This window comes from Physeter macrocephalus, chromosome 21, assembly GCF_002837175.3.
Source record: "Physeter macrocephalus isolate SW-GA chromosome 21, ASM283717v5, whole genome shotgun sequence".
NCBI classification, from domain to species: domain Eukaryota; kingdom Metazoa; phylum Chordata; class Mammalia; order Artiodactyla; family Physeteridae; genus Physeter; species Physeter macrocephalus.
In genome coordinates this window covers 62,481,926-62,509,577 of record NC_041234.1, presented here as the reverse complement: position 1 = coordinate 62,509,577, position 27,652 = coordinate 62,481,926, and the positions used below count along the sequence as shown (strand labels likewise).

General features: G+C 33.3%; 1 protein-coding gene across 1 annotated transcript in view; it reads right to left on the bottom strand.

The window, feature by feature from the left end:
* DACH2 (dachshund family transcription factor 2) overlaps positions 1-27,652 on the bottom strand; it is a 658,986-nt gene that overhangs the window by 111,445 nt on the left and 519,889 nt on the right. The window contains exons 7-8 of the mRNA XM_024129482.1: positions 17,499-17,634; positions 14,913-14,996 (exon numbers count right to left, since the gene is read on the bottom strand). Coding sequence (XP_023985250.1) covers positions 14,913-14,996; positions 17,499-17,634 — 220 coding nt within the window. The remainder of the gene's footprint in view (positions 1-14,912; positions 14,997-17,498; positions 17,635-27,652) is intronic.

The window sequence follows — 27,652 nt, the reverse complement described above, 5'->3', positions numbered from 1 at the left end:
AGATCCCACATGTCACAGGGCAACTAAGCCCACATGCCACAACTAGAGAGCTCACACACCTCAACTGGAGAGGTGGTGTGCTGCAAACTACAGAGCCCACGTGCCCTGGAGTCCACGTGCCACAACTAGAGAGAGAAAACCCACACACCACGACTAGAGAGAAGCCCACACACTGCAACGAAAGACCCCACATGCCACAACCAACACACAGCACAGCCAATAAATAAATAAATAAAATGTTTTAAAAAAAAGTCTTAACACATTGATTTAAAAAAAAAATAAAAGTGCTTTTTTATAATAGAGAAGAACCAAGTGAACCAACCTATTTTTTATATTTGTATACAAATGTCTATAGTTTCAATTAGCTTAAACCTGAATATAGACTGTGTAATCTAATAATACTACTCTAATAACATCATAGAAAGTTTCTTAGGCCAGAGCTTTATGAATATGACTATGAGACTATTAATGTAGAACTAGTAATAACAAATAAGTTTATCTTAATTGAGCTCTCACATTGTAATTAAATACAATCTCAAATACTGGTCTTAGAATTTAGCTCCCTTAAAAAGATGAGTATGCACATGGACACACACACACACACACACACACACACATACATACACATACACACCATGGCTCATTCATTATTTAAGAAAGGTTCTTAGTTTAAAATAACAGAAATACATTCTGGTTATATCCAGTTTGTTTTATGTGTTATTACTGGCTTTTAAGCTGATGATCCAAATAAGGATGTTTGAGAACTATAACAAATCTCTACATCAGGTGCAAATAATTTTTAAAAAGTGAAATCCAGTCATAATGATCAAAACAGGTCAGACAGTGTCAAAAGTGTTGTAGCTTATCTTGACAAATTTTGATAAGAAGGAAAAAAGAACGAGAAAGGGGTTTCTAAAAGATATAAACTACTAGCTTGATCTGTCTGGTTTGAGATTTGTCAAAATATTCCCAGAAGTGCTCTTATAGCAACCACATCCTTATAAGCAGCATCAGACTCTGTTCTAACATGATTTTCAGGTATGGGCAATAGAATTTGAGATATATCTAGTTTAAGTTATTTCAAAACTCCTTGTCATTTTAATCTAGAATGTTAAATTATTGTTATTAAAGGCTTTATTTTGTCATGATCTTTCACAGTGGGAAAAAAGAATGGCTGATCTTTAATCTGGATATATATTTATAACAGAAATATATATGCTTATTATATAAATATATATATATGTGTGTATACATATATTTACCAGCAAAAACATCATTGAGGACACATATAAAATCATGCCTTGAACTATTTACCTTAAAAATGGCATGAAAAAGTCTAGTTCACAGATCACAACTGATACAAACTAGTAATGAGCCAAACAATGTGCAGATGTTATAAAATAACATTGCCTTTTAAAATCTTTGAATTTAATGTATGCCTTGGTTTCTCAGCTCATTGCTTGTTCTTTGTTCACCTCATCTGGATGCTTTCAGTTTAATTGTTAGAAAACTTCTGAGAATTAATCCCCATACCACATTTGCCTATTGCTGTTTCAGGTGTTGTGCAATTGTTTTATCTATAGTTCTTTCATCACTGTAAAAAAATTAATTCTTTTTTGTCAAAGGAGTATCTCAATTGTACAATATACTTTTCCACTCATGGAATATGTTAGATTAAAATGAAGTTAGAGAACACTTCCCAGCTAATTCTGTAATGCCAGTTTCCCAATTCATCCTATGAAGTGGTAATTCCCTGATACTAAAACTAGACAAAGACATCACAAGAAAGGAAAAAACTATAGAACAATATCAATTACGAATATAAGTGCAATTGAAATTCAGCAACACATAAAAATAGTTATACATCATGACCAAGAAGACTTTACCCAAGGAACAAAAGTTTAGTTCAACTTAAAAAAAAACAGTGAAAATATCTCTTTTTGCAATGACATGATGTGACATGTAGAAAACCCCAAAAACTCCACAAAAACCTATCAGAACCAATAAACAAATTCATTAAAGTTGCAGGATTCAAAATCAACATACAAAAATCAGTTGTGTTTCAATACACTAATAAAGAACAATCAGAAAGAGAAATTAAGAAAACATTCCCAATTACAACTGCATCAAAAAGAATAAAAATACTGGGCTTCCCTGGTGGTGCAGTGGTTGAGAGTCCACCTGCCGATGCAGGGGACACTGGTTCGTGCCCCGGTCTGGGAAGATCCCACATGCCGTGGAGCGGCTAGGCCCATGAGCCATGGATGCTGAGCCTGAGCGTCCGGAGCCTGTGCTCCACAATGGGAGAGGCCACAATGGTGAGAGGCCCGCGTACGGCAAAAATAAATAAATAAATAAATAAATAAATAAAATAAAATACTTAGGAATAAATTTAACCAAGGAGGTGAAAGACTTGAACACTGAAAACTACAAAATATTGAAGAAAGAAATTAAAGACACAAATAAATGGAAAAACATCTCATGTTCAGTAATCGGAAGACTTTTATTGTTAAAATGTTCATACTACCCAAAGTGATCTAGAAATTCAGTGCAATTCCTATCAAACCCTAATAGTATTTTTATAGAAATATGAAAAAATACAATTCTAAACTTCATATAGAAACACAAATGACCCCAAATAGCAAAAGCAATATTAAGAAAGAAGAACAAAGATGGAGGCATCATAGTCCTGCTTTAAAACTAACCCTAACCCCAACCCTAACACTAACCCCATTCTAAAGCTGTAGAAATCAATAGTATGGTACTAGCATAAAAATAGACATATAGACCAACAGAACACAGAAATAAACCCATGCATATATGGTAAACTGACTTTGACAAAGGTGCCAGGAATACACAATGGGCAATGAATAGTCTCCTCAACAAAAATGGTGCTGGGAAAACTGGATATCCACATGAAAAATAATAAAATTAAACCCTTATCTTACACCATACACAAAAATCAACTCAAAATGGATTAAAGACCCGAGACTGTAAAGCTCCTAAATGAAAACATAGGGGGAAATCTTCATGACATTGGTCTAGGCACTAATTACTTGGATATGCTACCAAAAGCACAAGCAACAAAAGCAAAAAGATAAGTAGTTATGCATCAAATTAAAAAGCTTCTGTATGGCAAAGGAAAAATCAAAATAGTAAAAAGACAACCTACAGAACTGAAGAAAAGATTCATGAACTATATATTTGTTAAGGTGTTAATATACAGAATATAGAAGGAACTCCTAAAACTCCATTTAAAAAAAGAGAGAGAAACAAATAACCTGATTTTAAAAAGTACTTAGACATTTACCCAAAGGAGACATACAAATGGCCAATAAATATATGAAAATATTGTCAACATCACTAAACATCAGGGAAATTCAAATCAAAACCAAAATGAGATATAACTTACACCTGTTAAGACAGTTATTTTAAAAAGATAACAAATGTTTGTGAGGATATGGAGAAATTGAAACACTTGTATGTTGTTGAGCGGGAATGTAAAATGCTGCAGTCACTATGGAAAACAGTATGGAGGGTCCCCAAAATTAAAAAATAACTACTATGTGATGTATTCTGGGTATATATCCAAAAGAATTGAAATCAGGAACTTGAAGAGATATCTGCACTCCCAAATTCATTGAAGCATTATTTACAACAGCCAAGATATTGAAACAACATAAATTCCCATCAACAGATGAATGTATAAAGAAAATATGGTATATATACATAATGGACAATATTATGTATAAAGAAAATATGGTATATATACATAATGGACAATTATTCAGTCACAAATAAGAAAATCCTGCCATATGCAACAATATGGATGAAACTGGAGGACATCATGCTAAGTGAAATAAGTCAGTCACAGAAAGACAAGTAGTATATGATTTCACAATACGAGGTATCTAAAACAGTTAAGCTTATAGAAACAGAGAGGAGAATGGTGGTTTGTCAGGAGCTAGAGAGAGAGGAGTGGGAAGTTACTGTTCAATGGGTACAAAGTTTCAGTTATGTAAGATGAATAAATTCCAAAGATATGCTGTAAAACTTTGTGCCTACAATAAAAATAATGTATTGTGCACTTAAAATTTTGTTAAGTGGATAGATCTCAAGTTAAATGTTCTTACCACAATAAAACAATAATAATAATTATTATTATTATTTAAAAATTTCCTTTAAAAATTAAAAAAATCAATGTAAAACATTTTATTAGTACAATAAAGGACAAAAACCACATGATCATCTCAATTGAAGCAGAGAAATAATACAACAATATCTAACATATTTTCATGGTAAAGCATTCAATGAACCAGACCTAGAAAGAAACTTCCTCAATCTGATAAAAGGCATATAAAAAACACATTGATAACATTATACTTAATGATGAAAGACTGAACATCTTCCCCTAAGATTGGAAAAAAAGACAAGGATTTCCACTCTCACCACTTCTATTCAACATTGTACTGGACGTTGTACCCAGGGGAATTAGGTCAGAAAAAGAAAAGGCATACAGATTGGAAAAGAAGAAATAAAACTATCTCATTTTCAGATGTCATGATTTTATATGTAGAAAACCTTAAAGAATCTACAGAAAACCCATAGAACTAATAGCCAAGTTCAAAAAGGTTGACGAATACAAATTAAATATAGAAAAATAAAATGTATTTCTATACACTAGCAGTGAACAATTCAAAATTGTTGAAATTAAGAAAGCAATTTCATATACAATTGTAAAACATTCAAAATAAAATATGAATAAACTTAGCAAAACAGGTGCAAAACTATGCTCTGAAAGCTACAAAACATTACTGAAGAAATTAAAGAGAACCTATAATAAATGGAAACACATCCCATGTTCATGGATCAAAATATTAATATTGTTATGATGGCAATGCACCCCAAATTGATCTACAGATTCAGTATACTCCCTATAGAAATTCCTGTTGGCATTTTATTAGAAACTGGTTAAGAAGTTCTTACGAAAATATAAGGGGCCCATGATTTCCAAAATAATCTTGAAAAAATAAAAAAAATACAAAATTGGAGTACTCATATTCCCAAACTTCAAAACTTACTATAAGGTTACAGTAATCAAGACATTGTAATACTGGCATAATGATAGACATATTGATCATGGAATAGAATTGAGAGTCCAGAAATAAACCCTTAACTTTTATGGTCAAGTGATTTTTGACAAGGCTGCTAATTCAATGGGGGAAATAATAGTGTTTTCAATAAATTGTGCTGGGACCATTGGATACCCAACTGCAAAAGAATAAAAGTAGTTCCCTGCCTAATACCAAACACAAAACTTAACTCAACAGAGATCATAGGTTTAAGTGTGAGAGCTAAAATATCACTCTTAGATCAAAGAATTAGTAGTATATCTTTAAGGAGTATGGTTTAATCTTCAAAGATCTAAGGACAGGAGTATACCTTTAGAAAGTTGGTTTTAGCAAAGGATTCTTAGATATGACAACAATAGTATATGTGGCAAAAGAAAAAATAGATAAATTGAACTTTATAAAAATTAAAAAATGTGTTATGAACAATACTATGAAAAAAGTGAGAACACACCACAGAATGAGATAAAATGTTTAAAAATCATATATCTGACAAGGTTCTTGTATCCAGAATATATAAAGAACTCTTATAAAGCTTGAAAACATCAAAGATAAACATTTCAATTTGAAAATACAAAAAAAAAAAAGAAAAAAGAAGGACTTAACTAGATATTTCTGCAAAGAAGATAAGCAAATGGACAATAAGCACATGAAAGATACACAAAATCATTATTCGTCAGGGAATGCATGTCAAGACCACATGATAACACTTCATACCCACTAGAATGGCTATAATCAAAAAAGCAGATAATAATAAGTGTTGAAGAGGATGGGGGGGGTGGAATTGAAACACTCACACATTGCTATTAGGAACATAAAATTCCATAGCCACTTTGGAAAACAGTGTTGTAGTTCCTTGAGAAGTCAAATATAGAGTTACCATATATATGACCCAGCAATTCAACTCCTAGGTGTACACAGAAAACAAATGGAAACATAAGTGAACACAATAACTGTACATGAATGTTCATAGCAGCATTATTTATAATAGCTAAAAGAGGGAAACACCCTGAATGTCCATCAACTAATGAATGGTTAAACAAAATGTAGCATATCCATACAATAGAATAATATTCAGACATAAGAAGGATGAACCTTGAAATCATTATGCTTAGTGAAAGAAGACAGCTACAAAAGGCCACATATTGTATGATTTAATTTATATGAAAAATCCAGATTAGGCAAACACATAGAGATAGAAATCAGGTTAGTGATTTTCAGGGACTGGGTTCAGGGAAATGTGCAGTGACTACTAATGGGTACAGGATTTTTTTGGTTTATGAAAATGTTCTGAGGTTCAATAGTAGTGATTTTTGTACAACCATGAGAATATAATGAAAAACACCGAATTGTACATGTTATGTGGTTGAGTGTTATTATATATGTGGTACATCTCAATTTTTTAAAAATGAAGGAGAGATTAAAGAGACTTCTGCCTCCAAAAGATGGAGAAGATATACTTTTCCTTATTCCTCCCTCTAAGTACAGCCAAGAACCCTGGGCATTATATACAAAACAAATATAAGAAGACTCTGAAAGTGTAGAGAAAAGGTAGACCAGTTAGGGACATTGGAACCTGAGGAATAACACAGTAGTGAATAGCCTGGGATCTCTCTTTGCCTCTCATATCCCTGACTGACTATTCAAAAAGCCAGCAATCCAGAAACACCAGACAAATAAATAAACACAGACAAATAAATCCCCCAGAAAAGTGTGTTCTCTCTAGCCAAAGGACCAGGAATGGGTAGCTGAGCAATACTAAAAACTTTTAAACAATAACTGCTCTATTTCAGACAAACACCCCAGAAAAATATGCAGCCCTACCTCCAACCCACCAACAAAGGCCAATGGGAAACTTAAACTTCACTCTTCCCAGCCTATAATGAGCTGTGTCAATGCCCTTCAAACCCCACCACCACTGGTGAGGGTGGTGTCAGAAAAGAAGGCTTAATGGAGATTCAGGACTTTAGCAGTGTTTAGCAGCAATGAGGCCACCCCCTCACACACAGTATCAGTAGAGACTACATGGAGAGCCTAGACTTCCACCTTCTATCCAGTACACTTTACCATCTTGGGTGGTATCAGAAAAGATATACTGGAAAGTCAAGACTTTTTCCACTGCTCAGTGGGAATGAGGTCATGTGCAATGTAAGGCAAGGCCACAGGGGAGAGTAGTAACTCCTTCCAGACAGGGTGATATCAACAGAATGAGGAGCCTGAATTACTACCCCCACCCAGCACTAGTGTAGCACCAGCTCACCCAGGATTTCAATGGAGACAGAGTGGAGAATCTGGACTCCCATACACACCTGGTAGAAATGAGGCAGTGCTGCCTCCCTTGCCCCACCAGAGCCGTGTCAGGAGGTGCCTGAGAAAATGCAAAATTTAAATAAGATCCAGAGTTTCATAATACCTAAAATGTCCATGTTTCAACAAAACAATCACTTGTGAAACCAAGAACCTGGAATATATCAACTTGAATGACTAAAGACAATGAACAGCCACCAACCCTAAGATTTCACAGATGATTTTAAAACTGTCATTATAAAAATACTTCGATGAACAATTACAAAGATGTGTGAAACAAATGAAAGAATAGAAAATATCAGCAAAGAAATGGAAAGTTACAGCAAAAAAAAATAATAAAAATGTTCAAAAAGAGCAAATGGATATTTTAGAACTGAAAACTAAAATAACCAAAATTTTAAAACTCAATGGACAGGCTCAATACATAGAGTGAAGAGGGCAGATGAAAGAATCAGTGAACTTAAAAATAGAAAAATAGAAATTTCTTACTCTGAAAAAGAGGGAGAAAACACACTTTGGAAAATAAAAAAGAGAGAAAAAGAGCTACAGGGGTATGTAGAACTATGACACAAGATCCAACATTTGTGTCATTGGAGTCCTAGAAGGAGAGGAGAAAGAGGGCAAGGCTAAAAAGCTACTCAAAGAAATAAGGTCCGCAAACCTCCCAAATTTGTCAAAAGACATGCACTTACAGACTCAAGAAGCTGAACAAATTCCAAACAGGATATATCCAAAGAAATCTTCACCAAGACACATCATAGTCAAACTTCTAAAACCAAAGACAAAGAAAAAATCTTGAAAGTAGTCAGCCATTACCTATCAGAGGAAAAGCAGTTCAAACAGCAGTGGATTTCTCATCAGAAACCATGGTGGCTAGAAAGAAATGAGATAATATTTTTCAAGTGCTGAAAAAATAATCATCAACCCAGAATTATGTATCTGGTGAAAATATCCTTCAGGAATGAAGGGGAAATGGAGAAATTCTCAGATGAAGGAAAACTAAGAGAATTTGTTGTCAACCAACTTTAAAAGAATGGCTAAAGAAAATTGTCTAAACAAAAAGGAAATAAGAGAAGGAAAATTTGAACATCAAGAAGAAATAAAGAACAACAGAAAGATAAAATTATGAGTAAATACTTATGAAACACTTTGAACTGAATGAAAATAAAAATACAACATATCAAATTTAGTAAAACTTAGCTAAACCAGTACTGAGAAGAAATTTTATAATATTAAATACTCATATTAGAAAAGAGAAAAGGGGTAAAATAAATTATCTAAGTTCCCACTTTAAGAAACTAGAAAAAAGAAGAGCAAAATAAACAAATCAAGCAGAAAAGGACACTAATAAAGGTAAGAGCAGAAATAAATGAAATTGTAAGCAAAGGAACAATAAAGAACATCAAAGAAACAAAAGCTGATATTTTGAAAAGATCAATAAAATTTGAAAACCTCTAGCTGGAATGACAAATACAAAAGAGAAGGCACAAATTACCATTATCAGTATTCCAGATATCAAAACGATAACAAGGAATACTACAAACAATACTATGCACATAAATTCAATAAGTTAGATTAAATAGATCAACTCTTTAAAAACACAGACTACCAAAACTTGCTAATAGGAAAAATAATCTGAGTATCCCTATGACTGTTAAGGAAATTGAATCCAGAATTTTTAAATATGCCCAAAATGAAACTTTTGCACCCAAATGGTTTCACTGAATAATTCTAACCAAGCATTTTAAAATGAATTGACACCAATTCTACATAATTTCTTCCAAGAAAGAGAAGAAACCCTTTCCAATTCATTTTATGAGACAAGTGTTACTCTGACACTAAATACAAAGCCATTGTCAAAAACAGATTGCAGGTCAATCCCTCCTGAATATAGATGCAAAATTGCAAACAAAATATTAGCTAACCAAATCCCACAATGTATAAAAAGAATTACACACCGTAACCAAGTATGATTTATTCCAGATATGTGAGGCTGGTTTAACATTGAAAAATCAATCAGTGTATTTCACCATATCAACAGGCTAAAAATTAAAACAAATCATACTATCCTATAAACATAGGCTGAAAATTCATTTGACAAAATGCAACACTCATTCATGATACAAACTTTCAGCCAATTAACAGCAGAGCTAAATTACCTCAACTAGATAAAGAGTATCTACAAAGAAATCTACAGATAATATCATACATAATGTTAAAAAACTGAACGTTTTCCTGCTAAAATAAGAAAGAAGTGAAGGAAGTCCACATTCATCACTGTTTTTCAATGTAGTACTAAAAGTCCCAGCCATGACAATAAGGCAAGAAAAGAAATAAAATTCCCATAAATTAAAAAGGCAGAAATAAATTGTTTTTATTTACAGATGGCATGGCCCGAATGCATATGTAGCAAATCCCAAGGATTAAAACCAACCAAAAAACTTGTAGAGCTAATAAGTGAGGTTAAGTAAGATGGCAGGATGCAAGACCAACATATAAAAATCAACAGTATTTCTATATACTAAGAAAGCTGTAGTGTGAAAACTGAATTTGAGAATACAAAAACATTTATAGTTATTCAAACCATTTATAATTATACAAACAATGAAATACTTAGTTATGAATTTAACAAATCTTGTACAGAACTTGTATGCCAAAAGCTAACTTTGCTGATGAAAGACAGAAAACCTAAATAAATGGAAAGATATACTGTACTCATGTATTGAAAGACTCAAAATAGTAAAGATATCATTTTTCCCAAATTAATCTGTAGTTTTAATGTAATTCCTATCAAAACCCCAGCAAGGTTTTTTATAGACATATACTATCTTTTATAAAATATATGGAAGAGTCACAGTCTCTAGAATAGCCATGAAAATCTTGGAAAAAAAGAATAAAGTAGAAGGAGTAATTCTATCACATATTAAAACTTACTATGGAGCTTCAATAATCAAGACTGTGGTACTGATAGAAGGATAGATACATAGATGGGTAAAACTGAATAAAGAAATAGTCCTGAATAAGTACAGATTACTGATTTTTGATAAATCAACACAGCAATTCAATGAAGGAAGAATAGCCTTTTCAACAAATGGTCCTGGAGCAGAAAAACAAAAAGAACCTTGAGTTGAGATAATGATCATAAACGTAAAAAGTAAAACCGTAAAACACAGAGAAGAAAACACAGGAGAAAATCTTCAGGACCTAAGGCTAGGTAAAGAGATTTTAGACTTGACAGGAAAAGCACCATAACATAAAAAAATTACAAACTGGACTTCATCAAAATTAAAAACTTTTGCTCTGCATATGACTCTTTTAATAGGTTATAAAAATAAGCTACAGAGTGGGGAAAATATTTGCAAACTACATATTTGACAAAGGACTTGTATGTAGAATATGTAAAGAATTCTCATAATTCAACAAAATAAAAACAAACCAATTGGAAAATGAGGAAAATACATGAAGAGAGACATTTCATCAAATGTGATATACAAACAAGAGGTTCAATATCACTAGCCCTTAGAGAAATGAAAATTAAAACTGCAATGAGATATCACTACATGCACCTATGTGAAGAGGCAATTTTTTTCTTTTTTTTAAAAAAAGGACCAAACGAAATGCTAGTAAAGATGTGGAGAACCTGGACCACTCATATATTGCTGATGGGGATATAAAAATGATCCAGCCACTCTGGGAGAGGGTTTGGCAGATTGTTATAAAACTACATATACACTTACCACATGACCCAGCATTTGAGCATTTGTCCCAGAGAAATGAAAAGTTATATCTACATAAAAAAGTGTACATAAGTGTTCCTAGAAGTTTTATTAATAATAGACAAAAACTGGACACAATGAGATGTCATACAATGGATAAATGGTTACACAAACTCTGGTACATGCATACCGTAGAATACTACTCAGTAATAAAAAAAGAAAAACTATTGACACATGCAACAATCTGAACGAATATCAAGGGAATTTTGCTAAGTGAAAAAATGTCAATCTTAAAAAGTCATATACTGCATGATTCCAATTTTAGAACATTCTTAGGATGATGGAATTATAAAGATGGAAAACGGTGGTTTTCAGGGGTTAGGGATCATGGCGTGCACAGGGAGACAATAAAGGAATAGCAGGAGAGACAGCCCTGTGGTGATAGAACAGTCCTATATCTTGATTGTGTGGTGGTTATACAAATCTAGACATGTGATAAAATTCCATAGAAGGATACATGCAGACATACACACCAATGAATTCATGTAAAACTGGTGAAATTTGAGTAACGTCTGTGGACATAGCAATGTAAAACTTCTGATTTTCATATTGGGGTAAAATTATATAAGATTTTGCCATTGGGGGAAACTGGTTGAAGGGTTTACACAAGATCTTTATGTATTATTTTTGCAACTTAATTTGAGTCCACAACTGTTTCTAAATAAAAAATTTTTTAAATGAAGGTAATTCAAAGAAAATTTCCAGTAAGATATGTTTCTTCTTTCTCTCATTTCTATTTGGAATCACTGAATGGCATAAAATGCACAAAATTATATCTTTCACTTTCCTTCATGTATTTTAATGTCATCATAAAGTTTATTTGTAATGATGTTTATATTTTAGTTGGTCCAATACTTTAGTCTCTCTTATTCAAAAAATATAATATTCATCAGATATATTTTCCATTTTAACCAGGGTCATAATCATTTCCAAACACCTTCCAAAAATGATTTAGTGTAGTATCTAAGATTGTCTCAGGAATGGATTAAGAGGGAGAAGCATCTGATTGAATAGAAAGTATTTACATTATTATAGTGTCAATATATAGCCCAAGCCCTCCTCTAAACTGATATTAGCCTATTTGTATAAAAATACATATGATAGTACCTTTATTTTAGATGAGATATACTTTAGAGTCTTATGATCAAAGGATGTTAAAACTATTAGCTTTTCATCTGTAACCTGTGGACTGATTTAAAATGTAATGTTTCAGTGGACTCAAGTCATGTAATGTTTCAGTAGCTAGATGATAAATTTATTGTTCCAATGTTTATACAGCATTCCAAATTTGACCATCAATACTTCCCGTACATATAAAGTTTTCAATAGATACATTCAATACAAAATGCAAAATATCAAAAAGCCCCTATTCCTGACAGCAGTTTGGGAGACCACGGGCTGCCAAGGGAAGAGGGTCTTGTTTTGGGCCTTTGCTTCCACATGGGTGAAGTAAGGTAGATAGTCCCAAAGTCTCTACTCTAAAGAATACCAGAACTGATTGCTAAAACTATGTAACACAATGTCATAACATGTGATTGATTTGGTCAATTTGTTTGACTAAGTCCGTGGAAAAATAAAATCAAAGGCTTTATTTGATTGACGAGTCAGTTTAGTCAAAGTACTTGAGTTAAAACTAAAATAGCAATTTTGGTAAGTCATGTTGGACACAGTCTAAATGGAACTCACTGCATGAAAGCCCAGATCATATAGACTTTGAAATGTCTGCATATGAAAATTTAAGGCAAAATACAAATTATCATTTGAGATATGTATCACACTAGCTGTCACCCAATTTTACAAGGTAGAGTAAGAGGCGGGCTACATGAAGCATACTCTAATCATTTTCTGAAAATTTCCACATAACAGCAAAGCTGGCATTTTATAATTTCCAGAGCTATAAATCATTTTTAAAATCACAATATTACTCAAAACAGATGTGAAAACATATGTTTGCCACAGTTGTATAAACTGCCTACTTGTCAAACTTAATAAATGTTGAGACTTCTACTTTAACTTCATTCCCTTTTAAGAACTAAAATATATTTGAGGAAAATATATTTTATCTTAAGTACAAATGTAACTGGTAGAACTTAACATAGAAAATCTCATTTAAAAGAAAGTTTTCCATTATAACCAGAGAAATACAGTTTAGTATGCCACTCCTGTCTATTAATGTCCTCACCAGGATGTGTGACCAACCTATTTGAAATGAGTATAACTGTGCCATTCCACAGTAAGAGATTCAGAAATGCCAGTGCATACCACTGTGTATTTTATGAAAATCGGCTACTGTACATCTGTACTATCACTCCAGCTGATTTTTAATAAGACACAGCAGTGTGTACTTGAACACTGCAGCAAACAGGCCAGTCCTAAATGCCATTTTGACTTATGGGGTTTTCAGTTCTGACAGAATCATATGTATCATGTAGAGCTTGAGATTTTCCTAGAAAATATGCTTTACTTCCAAGCTGTCCTTCAAATAGTCATGACTTGCTAGGAAAGAAGTTTCAGGAACAAATTGTTTTTGAGTTATGAATGAAATTTCATCTTTAACTATAATTCCATTACCTGTGTAAGAGTTTGGGTAGTTTAATATACTGAACCTGACTTCCATTCTGACAACTTTTCTGAAATCAAGCATTTATATCTTGGGGCCCCAGAGGGTATAATCTTTCAGTGTTTGGATAAGAAAAGACAAAACATGTGGCAAGGAAACCAACAATGGATCAATGAAATTAAAATTATACATTATTCCAAATTCTAACTAAAATGCTCACCTAGGTAATTAGAAAGCAAGTTCAGTCAAGGGAAGAAATAAAAAATATCTCCATTAACTCTTCAGCTCATGGAGTGTTTTTTTCTGTATATTATGAGCATCTTTATTAAAGATGGAAAAATGCACCCTATAGTGAAGTACAATCAGACCATCTGATGATCTGATAAATTATATGTTAGCTTATGCTCTTTAGCTAAGAGTTACTAACTCATGGTAACAGTAATAACGCATAGCCTATAACATATGCTGATATATTTTCCTTTACTCTTACCTTTACAGCCTTTTAAACAAAGTTGTACTCAGTTTTCATATCAAGGAAGCATGTCTTTGAAATTCTTACTTTCCCTACCTTCTTTAAACAGATATCCTAAGAAAAAATTGGATACTGTGCAGAAATGACACATTTGTCAGTTGATTACAAGCCAGACTGATGTCATATCTATCAATATTATAGGTAAATACCTGATTGGAGCTGCTTGCTAAACTTTCCTCTGAAATGTCCAAATTAGCATATACTTTTAAAATCACTTTTGAGTGTTGAAGGGAACATCTCTCCTCTATGACAGCAACTCAAGTTTTTCAAACATAACCATCAAATGGTGATTCATTTAAATATAGTCAACAAAGTGCATACATAATAAAAAGAGAATCAGATGTCTCGGATCAGGCATAATAAAAGGGCTTCGGGTAAAGTTTCCAACCATAGGCACAGAGAAACTTTTGGCTAATATGTTATTTATAACATCAAATAAATAAGCTTCAGGTAAATATTATTTTTTTACTACTAAAAGAATTTATCCAAAGCCAGTATGGATCTATTCTGACTTAGGGAAATGTGGATGCAATATACAGCAATGGGATGTTAATTTGAGTTACTATCTGATCTTTATATGTACATCAAATAAGCAAAAGTCATTTTACCTTTATTTTCCCTTTGGAATTTTTTGATGGTTGGTCCATTATCCTGATCAACAATTAGTTCCTCTCTATTGTTGGGCATCATAACTATAAGTAAGAGATATAACTGAGTAATTTTCTTGCAAAGCACCCAAAAGAAATGCAGAAAACCATTATATAAATACCTATTTTACTCCAATAACAACATGAATTTTATACACTTCTACTTCTGAACAAGTGAAAAGATTTTTGTTGGTCTGATGATCATACAATTTAAAAATCAATAAGCTGCTTAATCATATGAATTTAAAAGTATAATTAATACATAGTACATATATAATTTCCAACATATTTTTAAAATCATTTAAAATATTTCCTCCTTTGAAATTCATGTGCAAATTAGCTATTTACCTCCATAATTAATAATATATTTCCCAAAATGCTTCAGAGAGAATTTTGCACTTAATCTCATGAGTTTAAAATAATTATGAAGTTAGTTTACTTTGTAGAGTTTTTGCAAATATATAGCAAAATTAATAGATAAAATATAATTTTCTGGTAACTGTAAGTGCTTCTTTGCAAGACATTTATATTGAAAGAGGAAAATCATGTCAATTTCAGTTTATCATTTAATTCTCTTTAGTTATATTTTATTAAAATGTTTGTAGCACTATCAATAAACTATGGTCACTTTAAACCAAAAATCATCAAACAGTTTAATTCACTTTTAAACAATCTCACTATCACGCTTGGACAATAGTGGAATGAGCTTAGAGAGTATAATTACTGCCGGTGGAATAAGAACTCTTTTATGTTGTCAAGATTTTTTTTAGAATATTATATTGCTTTGGATATAGTTTATTTCTAAGTATGACATCTCTTACGATATGTCTATTACAGAGTACACATATTTCCCCGTGTGCTCTGCTTTTAGCCAGCACTCAATAAATAATTATCTGTCTCTTTTTCTTCTCTACCGCCCTCCCTTATCAGTACAAAGATTAGCCTAATAGAAGAATGTATGTTTCTTGATTCCTTTATGGTCATCTGGCTACCCCCACAGGTCTTGCTCAGACTCCCTTGAATCTGTTGAACACAATATTGTAACTAGTAGGTTAGTCTGTATCCACAGAACAGAGTAAAACTAGAAAACCTCTGTCACCTCTTCCAGGAATTAAATTTACTCCCTTACGGCCATTAGCTACAAGTTCTAATTCAGTGGTTAACTCTAGCTGCACATTTGAATGTCTTGAGAAGATATTGAAAAGTAAAACAGAACACTCCTACTAGGCTCTATTCCAGACCAGGTAAATGAGACCCTGAGCGTGTGGCCTGGGCATCCAGATTTGTAAATGCTCCATAGGCGATTATAATGGGGAGCCAGATTTGAGACCCACTGGGCTCACTATGAAGCTAAATAGTTACAAAAAATATATAATATTGACAAGCTAAGTGAGACTTGGATGAATTTCCACAAGAGAGAAATCACTGTCCTTCCCCACCACAAATCCAGAACCTAACACCTTCCCTAATCCCTCAAATTCCTTTCCTCCCCCATAAAAACAATATTTTGGAGAGTCTTGAAGCAATCACTCTTATGAAGTGTAAAAATTTAGAGTTTACATTAAAAATGTCCCTATAGTAAGACTAAAAGAAGAGAAGATATTATTTTCCCTAAAGCAAATGGATACTTAGGAAATTGGATTGTGTAGGTACAGAAGATTAATGAAGATTTTACCTAGCTCACTTGGTTCATACTTATTATATACCAAATGAGAATTTGTTATAGCTGAATGCACTGGGTAATGTCTGTATACCTGAGTAGGATCAAACAGCAGGAGATGATAAGCAATCAAGGTAAAGCCACACAGAGAAAAATAGTGCTTATCCCTCACATTTCCTTAATGCTTTAAATTTCTGAAGTGTTTTTTCCACGTATTATTTCATTTGACCTCATAAAACTCTAGGGCAATAGGCAGAGCAGTAATTATATCCATATGTTAGGTAAAGATACTCATTGTGGTTAAGTGACATACCCAAGATCTCATAGCTAGTTAGTGCCAGACTGTGTCTAGATTCAAGTCTCCAGTATGCCATATCACTGACAATAACATTATAATATTTCTGGAATAGTGTCTGTGGTGTAAGACTTCTGAAACAATAAAAAAGAAATGTAGGAAAAATCATGTTAAAATTTGTGATCTAAATTGCTGAGATTATTGCAAATCATATATTGATTCACTTTTTAATCACTCTTACATGATCAACTCTCCAAAGGATATTTTATCTTCCATTATTCAAAGGGTGCTGTGAATATAGCAAGTGATTTGTATCACACTAGCTGCCAAATACCAGCATATTGAATTAACATATACTCTACAAAAATCTGATCAAATTGTTCCCATGAGATCCAGTGTTGCAGTAAATGAAGCCCCTTCCAGAAAACAAACTTCTAACACCTTTTTTGTTGTTCATATTGCTTCAGTAATACAGAATCACCACTTTTCAAAAAGCATCAATTCCCCCAGGTTTTTCTCCCCTCTCTATTGCCTAATGAAGGATTTTCTGAAAGATTATCTTTCAGTTCCTTGCTTCAGGTGAGACACTCACTCATTCTCTCCGAATGGTGATCCATCTGAGAGGGAGAGCTGGACACGCTGCTGCTGGGGTGGGAGGAGGTCTGGCTCCCAGGGCGATGACTCTCTTCCAGAGAAGGAGCAGGAGAAGGACTCTCTGGGATCCGTTCCTTACACAAAAGGAAACACAAAAGGAAATGTGATCTTGCACCAAGTTTTTCACGTTGGTGGAGTCCATAACATTTGAAATGTTGACCTCTCATCCTGAAAATGCATACATCCATAATACTTGGTCTTAAACACATATCTTCAGACAAAACCATATTTTTTGTTCTTGGGAAATTAATGGCATATTGTGAGGGTTAAATAAGAGAAAAATGTGAAAAGGCTCAGTGCTATGCCAGATACATGGTAGAGCTCAAGAAAGGTTAGTTTCCATTTCCTTTCCTAGGAAATTCATCAAGGATTACAGAGTGACGTGACTATTGTTAGTGAAAATTTGTTATTGTAAGCTTCTAAATCGATATAATGTTCAGGCCATAACCTGGAGGGTGAGCTTACTGTCTGAGTGAGAAGATCCCCCAAAGGTAAACACCTGGAACCCTGGAATAATACTTACAAATAGTGGCGCCTGGTACATGTTGTGTCTTTCTGCACTGACAAAAATTATGGCAATAATATACTTGTGATCTATCAGACCTTAGGAATTCATGTTGAATTTTGCAAACAAAATAGTTTGATAGTCACAGGACACAATGATGGATTTTTGAAACTAACACTAAGACCTATCAATATCAGTTCATTAGTATTGTTTAGATTTTTATAGTTTTAAATTATGAATTTGAATAAAAATAAAATATTTCTTTTATATATCTCAACAGTAACGGTTATGGTTCTCAGGACTTTTGTGATAATGAATATTGCTAAAAATTCTGAAGTTATTCACTGTGCTTATGCATCACAAACTGATGAATAAATCGGAAAATCATTTAGTTAATTTGATCAATTAAAAAAACACATTGTAGTGTTTATCCATATATGCAGTAAATGTGACTCAGTGATAGACATGCTGGGACAGAGAATGTTTATTCTATAAAATATTTAATTCATCCATAATAAATTTCTTAAATGCTCTGTTTAATTATGTGTAATTACAACCTCAGTATTCTAATCAACATAACGTTAAAAATTAATTTGTCAAATATGTGCTTATACATTTTCACAATGATTTTGCACAAGAGGCCCAAAATAGATAAATTCCTTAAAGAAAAACTGTTTAATGCAATTAATATTATGAGAGTTAAAGGTTATTATTTCATTACTGGAAATTAACATTTTGCAATGTCTACCATTGTGGCAGACAGAATAGTGGCCCCCGTACCGCCAAAGATGTTTAGTCCATATCCTAAGAGCTAGAGCCTGTGAATATGTTATCTTACATGGCAAAATGGACTTTTCAGATGTGACTGAGGACCTTGAGATAGAGTTGTTACACTGGATTATCTTGGGGGCAGAAAGGAAAGTCAGAGGAAGATATGATTATGGAAGAATGGTCAGAGAGATAAGCTGGAAAAGGCAAGGAAACCGATTCTTTATTTGGAGCTTACAGAAAGAAATGCACTCTTGCCAGCAGCTTGATTTTAGCTCAATGATAGCCATGTCAGACATTTGACGTACGGACTGTAATATAATAAATTTGCATTGTTTTAAGCTACTTAATTTGTCATAATTTTTTACAGAAGCAATAAAGAACTAATACAATCATCAATGTAGTATGTTCATTTTTAAATGGTGTTTTATATATTATTATTTAGCATTTAGTTAACATCTGATAATTTTAATGAAATGAATAGCGGACTTTGAGTATATTAGCTGCAATATGATATAGTTATTAAATACCAATAATTGTAAATATATACTACACCTTAAAGGCTCTATAACTTTTGTCATGCTTCAAAAACAATGTTTTAAGACAGAGAAATATATATTTCATTTATATTTAGTATACAGTTAAGTATACAGTTGCAATACTATGTACACAGGGCAAGATCAAAAGATACACATAAGCAAAGCAGAAGAAGAGAATCATTTTTTTTCCAAATAATTATATTTGTATTTTGGAAGGACGGTATGGAGATGGGCAGCAAATTATATATAGACTTTATACCACATCATTTTACTTTTTGAAAAGACTAGTAGTTCATCAGCTGTGAAATTCAACCTAAAGTGTAGTGATTAAAAATATAATCCCTGGGCTTCCCTGGTGGCGCAGTGGTTGAGAGTCCGCCTGCCGATGCAGGGGACACTGGTTCGTGCCCCGGTCCGGGAGGATCCCACATGCCGTGGAGCAGCTGGGCCCGTGAGCCATGGCCGCTGGGCCTGCGCGTCCGGAGCCTGTGCTCCTCAGTGGGAGAGGCAACAGCAGTGAGAGGCCAGTGTGCCGCAAAAAAAAAAAAAAAAAAAAAAATATATATATATATATATAAAATCCCTAAATAGCATGTGTACACACACACACACACCAACGAAAGGAATTTCATATATGAGGTCACAATTATTTTTTGCTTTTCACTGTTGTGTAGTCTCAATGATTCTATGCTAAAATATGTCCAGTCTTTGAATTCTAACATTGGATATTTGCTGAAAAATATGTAATTTAATATCTATGTTTATCTCTAATGGACCTGTAAGTGAATGGATAGGGACAAAGTACAGCAGTTACTGAGCAAAAATAGAACTGAACAAACAAAATCACTTTGTAGTGGCAAACAGGAATAATACACAGCAATATATGCTGCCATAATAAAAATGGAAAATTTGGGGGTGATTCATACAGTTGACGGTTTGGAAAAGCAAGAGAATTCAAGTGACAGTGATACTTGATCTTGCTCACCCTGCTTAAAAAATGAAAGCTCATGCTGAATTTTTAAAAAATTGGAAGAACATCTACACAAATAGAAAATACTATAAATAATGAGAAAAAATACAATGCTATAAAAAGGAATCCTCCAAAATGTTTAAAATTTTCATATAAACAAATAATATGAACTCAAATAATGTAAACTTTCTTTGACATTGTTTTTTTTTTTTTTTTGGAACACGGGCCTCTCACCGCTGTGGCCTCTCCCGTTGCAGAGCACAGGCTTCGGACGTACAGGCTCAGCAGCCATGGCTCATGGGCCCAGCTCCTCCGCAGCATGTGGGATCCTCCCGGACTGGGACATGAACCCGCGTCCCCTGCATCGGCAGGCAGACTCTCAACCACTGCACCACCAGGGAAGCCCTCTTTGACAGTTTGAACAGTACATTAGGTGGAAAAATAAATTAACTTTGAAAACATGACTTAGGGCTATAGTAATATTTTGCATAAAGTCATATTTCTGCTTTAATATTTTGTAGCCTGCACTTTCCAAATTCGATCAAGGTTCAATTCATTGTTATTGTTTCCTAAGACCTCACAGAGGTCAGACATTTTTCACCATGTAAACAACATTGGATGAATCCAGTGCCTTATACTGATTAAGAATTAGGTGGGTTTAAAAAAAAATCTGTAGGAAACTGGGAATGTTTAATTTCTCCTAAAATAATGAATAGTTCTATAAACAATTTCTACTTTGCAAGTAAACAGATCCATTTTTCAGCACTGTAATCAGTATGCATATATTTAGCTACTTATCTGCAATGTGTTTTGGTTCATTAGGTGGCTACTGTTGTGTCTCAGCCTAGTTAAATTTTCACAGCAAGTTAATCTGTTTTATTACAAATGAGAACACAAGTGATAGTGTTTTCACCATTTGCCAAATACAGGGTTAACAGTATTTGCAACAAATCAATAAGGGCATTTAAAAAGGAAAATTGCAAACCTATAACCCCACTCATTTTACTCATTGATGACAATTTTATTTGGCATTTATGACTTTTACAACACTGTTACTCTTCATGTATTTCATTCGTGCCCCATCAAAAACAGCTGTAGCTCTTCTGAAACACTGAAGAAGTTTCCTCCATATTCAGTCAAAGTAGCAAAGGAGGGAGATTTCCAAAATTGATACATACTTACCCAATCAATCCCCACTTTCCCCTGAAATTAGTAAAATTTTCTGCAATAATAACTCAAATTCTAGCATATACGTACATAGTTCAAGGCTTGTGCCTAAGAAGAAAGATTCATTATAGAAAATGTTTTTAATTAGTACCTATTATTCCCTCTTCTATCACACTGTTTCCCTTTTGGGGGGGTACATATGGTCAAAGGAGATGTTCATCATATTAAATCATTTGAAAGTACATTTGAACCTTAATAAAAACCAGGGTCAAAGCTGAGAATAATCAGTTTTATACAAGGTTTAACACAGTCAGTTTGGTATAGGATTTGGTCTGCTGGCACTAAGGTATCAACTCTGCCCATTTTCATGGAGATCCTTTATTTCATCTCAATGTATTTCTTTACATCTTTGGAAATATAATATACACAGAACTTGTGAAGTACTAATACATGTATATTAAACGTGTTTATATGTATGTGTTCATGTGTGTAGTTGCCTTTTAAAAACACCTATCTCAATGTTAAATTGTACCTCTGATGTTTTATGATATTGATTCTTCTCAAGCATTCAGTGGGGTTATGTAACATACAATTTGTCTTTTTATTGTTATTTAATTGGAATTCAACTCTCACTGTAATTACTCTTCCAAATGTTAATCTATTAATGAGTTACTAAAGGATTTAATGGCATTTCGCTGCTTAGGAGTGGCTTTTGGAAGTTTATCTAAATGCTAGATATTTTATTCATGCATTTGTCTTGATATTTCATATTTAATTGATGTGTTCCTTCTGTACTGTCACCAGAGTTATGCAGAAACAGAACAGATTATAATTTGACAGACAAATAATAAAATCAGGAACAAGAAAATTAGAAGTTTGTTCATTGTTGCTGCTAACTTGGGTTACCATTAGTCCTGAGGAAGAATTTGATGCTCAGATTTATTATCTTTGAATACTATTCGATGCATGACACTTTATGAATTTTTATGAATTAGTTTAAGAATTAGTATGTGTTCCACAATCAACAATTTACAAATGTATTTAAGTTAACACAGATGGATATGGCAGGGTTTTCATGAATTTAGAAGAAAACAGACAGATGAGGGGGGTGCAACTGGAACATGTAACCATGAGAGAGTCCAAAATCATAAGCATGCACTGTGACCTATGTAATATTTGGACAAAGGACCCTTTCACCTCTTCAATTTGAAACTTGTTCTGGAAGAGGCTGACAGCTGAAGGGAATCAGCCATAATATCTGTTCATAGCATGTAAATGACCTCGAGTGGGAGAATGGATAGTTCAGTGGGAATATGTATGGCTTGCAAATTATGTTGTAGGCTTGGACGTCTGCCACCCATCCAAACACACACACACACACACACACACACACACACACACACACACACACACCTTAATTCTCACTCAATGCATCTTCATCTCACGTTCTAAAAACAGTAATAGCTTTATCTTTCCACAGAGCACTTAGAATAAGACTCAACTAGTGATTTTTTCAGTGAATGTGAATTATCACAAAAAAACCCTCTCTGTGTTGACTAATTTTAATACCAGATGTTCACATGCTAATGCCATTGCCTTGTGACCATTTCCAATCAATTCATTAATTGCCAGCTGCTCAGCTAAACAAAAAACACAGCTAATCAGATGATACTGGTAAACAGCCAAATAACAGCTTCTTACTTAAATTTCTTAAATTTGTTATCAGAGAAAACTATGGCACACTGATATGACAGTTTCCCACAAATACAGAGAAACTGTATTATAAAATATTTAAATGTAGGAAAATACATTTTCATATCAGTCAGGTATTTTACCTATTCTGCTGTCAGGATTTTGCCACATTGAGTAATATAACTGAGGGATGAAAAACTTTGAAAGCCTAATGATCTTAATGCAATTTTCAATTCATGTTATAGTTATATTAGTTACTAGCTACAAATGCTAATATCTGAGCCAACAGTAAAGAGATCTGAGCCAGACCTAAAGACTATGTGCTTGGCATAACAATATTCCCAAACTAGTTTCTGGCCAAAAAACAGAAACAAACAACAACAACAAAACCAAAACCAAAAAAAATTTTTTTCACAACTTATAATGTCTTTTCCAGCTTGAGAATTAACGTCTGTATCACTAATGATCATTTATGTTGAAAACACTCCCCAAAGTTTAATATCCAATGAATCATTAGTTTTCATTCATTCATGCAACAAACATTTATTGAGTGACTAATATACCCATTGAGGATGAAAGAAAGGACTATGAGTGTCTTCATATGGTGTGTAGATGCTCATAGTTCAGGCTAAAGACTAAATAATCCACATATAAATATTCAAAGATAATTTAAAATAAAATACAAATTAGATCAATATTGATATCAGAATGGGCACCTCTCTCCAGTCCCCACCAGATCCCTAACTTTTCTTTTGTGGCACTGAGATCAAAACAGCCATTGCACATGAACAGATGCTCTCTAGAGGGCAGGTCCAATACCTGTATATGCATCTAATGGTGGGGAACCCTTGGTCCTGGTACTGATAAGAAGTTGCACAGATAAATGTATATAGGGAAAGCTACTTCTTTCTCAGGCTAGCTCTCTGCCATGATTTTGGTTTCTACTTATTACTATTTATATATGAGTATAGAAAACATAATAAAAGAAAACATAAGTATAAAACATAATAAAAGAAAATAATATTAGCTAACATATATACTGAGTATTTACTAGATGTCAGTGCTCTAAGTGTGTTAACAAGTTTGTCTCATTTAAGTCTCTTGTTAACACTATGAAGTAGGTACAATTATTATCCCCATTTCATTGGGAAATAAGGCAAACTGAGATACAGGCAGGTTAATTTTCCTAAAGTCATATAAAAAGAAATTTTGAAACCAGGATTCAAATACAGGCAGACAATATGATTTCAGAGCTTGTGCTCTTACCCATCATGCCATACTGCCTCCAGTGAAATCTTCTCAATGCATCTTACTTAGCTGACAAACTATGATGTCTCTAGCCAGAAACAGTATATAATTCTATAAACTATTTGGGGGATGGGGCATCTGCCTGTTTCATTTTGTGTTTTTGATAAAGCAATGTAACATGATCCTTTGCACATATTAGAGCTAAATCAGTGAATTCTGTGTTCTTGCTCTCTGTTTTCTAATAGAAAAAGATGACAATAATAATGGAGTAAGCCAATATTCAGCAATAGCTATCATTTATGGCCAAATTCAAGGCTAATTTCAATACACTTGCTGATTTTTCAATCTGTATTATCCTTTTTCCCCAAAGATTACTAGTGATTCTGAACTTTCCAACCATCCTATCTAATGCTCTAGAACAGTGCTGTCCAATAAAATTTTCTGCAGTGACGCAAATGTTCCTTACCTGTGCTATCTAATATAGTAGTCAAGAACTATGTGATTATTGAGCAGTTGAAACGTGGCTAGTTGAAACTGAGGAACTGAGGTTTTCATTTTATTTAATTAATTTAAATTGAAATAGCCACATGTGGCTAGTGGCTACTATATTGAATAGTGTTGCTATAGTAGGTATGTGCTATGCATCTGCCTAAGATACTTTGTTAATTGTTTACCACCATGGAGGTGGGGAAATTTATTAAACCATAAGCAAATATATATATTTTCTTTAGATTCTAAGCTTCTAAAAGTCACCTCACTTCTAAGAGCTCTAAAAAGCTATGGTTTTCTCTCCTACCTGTGAAAAGGAAATTAAAAAGATGAAGCCAGGTCTAGTCTCCCTTGGGTTAGCTTACACTATCTAAGGATATTTGCAGGAGTCAACACCTCTAATCACCTAACTTTTTTCACACTAGGGTAGAAATATTTACACAGTGGTAGAAGGAAAAGGCACAAATGCAATTATGCTCTTTCCAATTTGACTTTATTCTATGTTAAGCTGGTATAATATCAATTGTCAAAGAAAATAATTATTCATTCATTTTATAGAGATTTCTCAAACTTTGACTCACATGTTATGCCTTTCTGAAGAAATAAAAAATAATAAGTAAACTGCTTTGAAAAGATTTTGTTTGATTTGCTTCATGGATATGGGAGAATATTGGCATAGAAAGTTTGATTTGATAAACATTTCATATTTCATGTAATGCTTTAAAAGGAGAGTGTTGTCTTGCTCAAACTAGAGCTAATTGTTAAATATACAGTAATTCTGTGAGCCAAGTGTTAAGCTGTTGTTAACTTGAAATCAGCCATGGTGGGAATATTTACACCATAGAAATTGGCAAATGTTATAAATCAGAGGTTTTCTTTTTTATTTTGTTTTGTTTATGAAGAGCTGCTTTATAGACACACCACTGGATGCTGGACCAAATATAAACCTAAAACACTGAACTTTTAAGTCTATTATAGGGATTTGAAGGTTTTTTTATTTCATTCTAATGTTCAACATTATCAGACTAGGCAAATAACAAGATTAGGAATAAGTACACTAAGTGTTGCATTCATTTGAGTCTATGAGCATTCAAGCAAACACAAGTACACTGTCACATTATTAAAACACATATTATGCAAATATGCAATCACAGTTGTATGCATTCTATATTGGTCCTTTTAAAGAACCTGAAAATTAAGGACAAACATGGCACACTGACAATCATCTACAAGTAAATTTTAAGCTCAGAGAAGGTAGGAAAACTTAAATCATTATATGTAGTTTCCATTTTTCTTATGACTCAGGAATCCTGGTCTCATGGAGTATAAAACAAAATCAGCAAAAGCATGTTTTCAAAATAGTACATATTAGTTCATTTTATCTATTTAAATTTTTCATAAAGAATCCTATTTATTATTTGTCTCTTCCCATTAGGTTATAAGCCTTAAAAACAACCTGATGCATAATAGGGACTCAATCAATGAAGAACAAAAAATATGGATGGCTTTAAACCAGATATCAGTGGCTTCTTCTGATTCAAATAGCTAACAATATACTTGCTAACAAATGCCAAATTGGCTAACATGAATTGTGATTAGGAGTTAACATGACTTATAGATTAGCCTAACCAGTTTTCTGATGTAGACTCAATCAGAAGAAATGGAAACATAGAAATGAAGTGTAAAGAATGTGAGAGATCTAGTTTACAGAAAGAAAAAGTGAAGCACAGGAATATTAAAATATTTCCTCCCAGGCACTTTAATCAGAAATGCTAAGTGCTTTCAACACCCATTTATGATAAAAACTCTCCAGAAAGTTGGCAAAGAAAGAACAAACTTCAACATTAAAAAGGCTATATGTGACAAACCTTCAGCTAACATCATACTCAACAGTGAAAAGCTGAAAGCATTTCTTCTAAGATCAGCAAGAAGACAAGGATGTCCGCTCTTGCCACTTTTATTCAACATAGTTTTGGAAGTCCTAGCCATGGCAATCAGAGAAGAAAACGAAATAAAAGGAATCCAAATTGGAAAAGAAGAAGCAAAACTGTCACTGTTTGCAGACAACATGATACTATACATTTGATACTATACATAGAAAATCTTATAAATGCTACCAGAAAACTACTAGACCTCATCAATAGATTCAGTAAACTGGAAGGATACAAAATTAATACACAGAGATCTGTTGCATTTCTATACACTAACAACAAAAGATCAGAAAGAGAAATTAAAGAAACAGCCCCATATACCATCACATCAAAAAGAATAAAATACATAGGAATAAACTACCTAAGGAAAAGAAAGACCTGTATTGGAAAACTATAAGATGCCGATGAAAGAAATCGAAGACAACACAAACAGATGGAAAAATATACCATGTTCTTGTATTGGAGGAATGTATATTGGGAAAATGACTATACTACGCAAGGCAATCTACAGATTCAATGCAATCCCTATCAAATTACCAATGGCATTTTTCACAGAACTAGAACAAAAAACCTTAAAATTTGTATAGAGACATAAAAGACTCCGAATAGCCAAAGCAATCTTGAGAAAGAAAAACGGAGCTGGAGGAATCAGGCTCCCTGACTTCAGACTACACTACAAAGCTATAGTCATCAAAAGAGTATGGTACTGGCACAAAAACAGAAATATAGATCAATCGAACAGGATAGAAAGCCCAGAAATGAACCCATGCACCTATCGTCAAT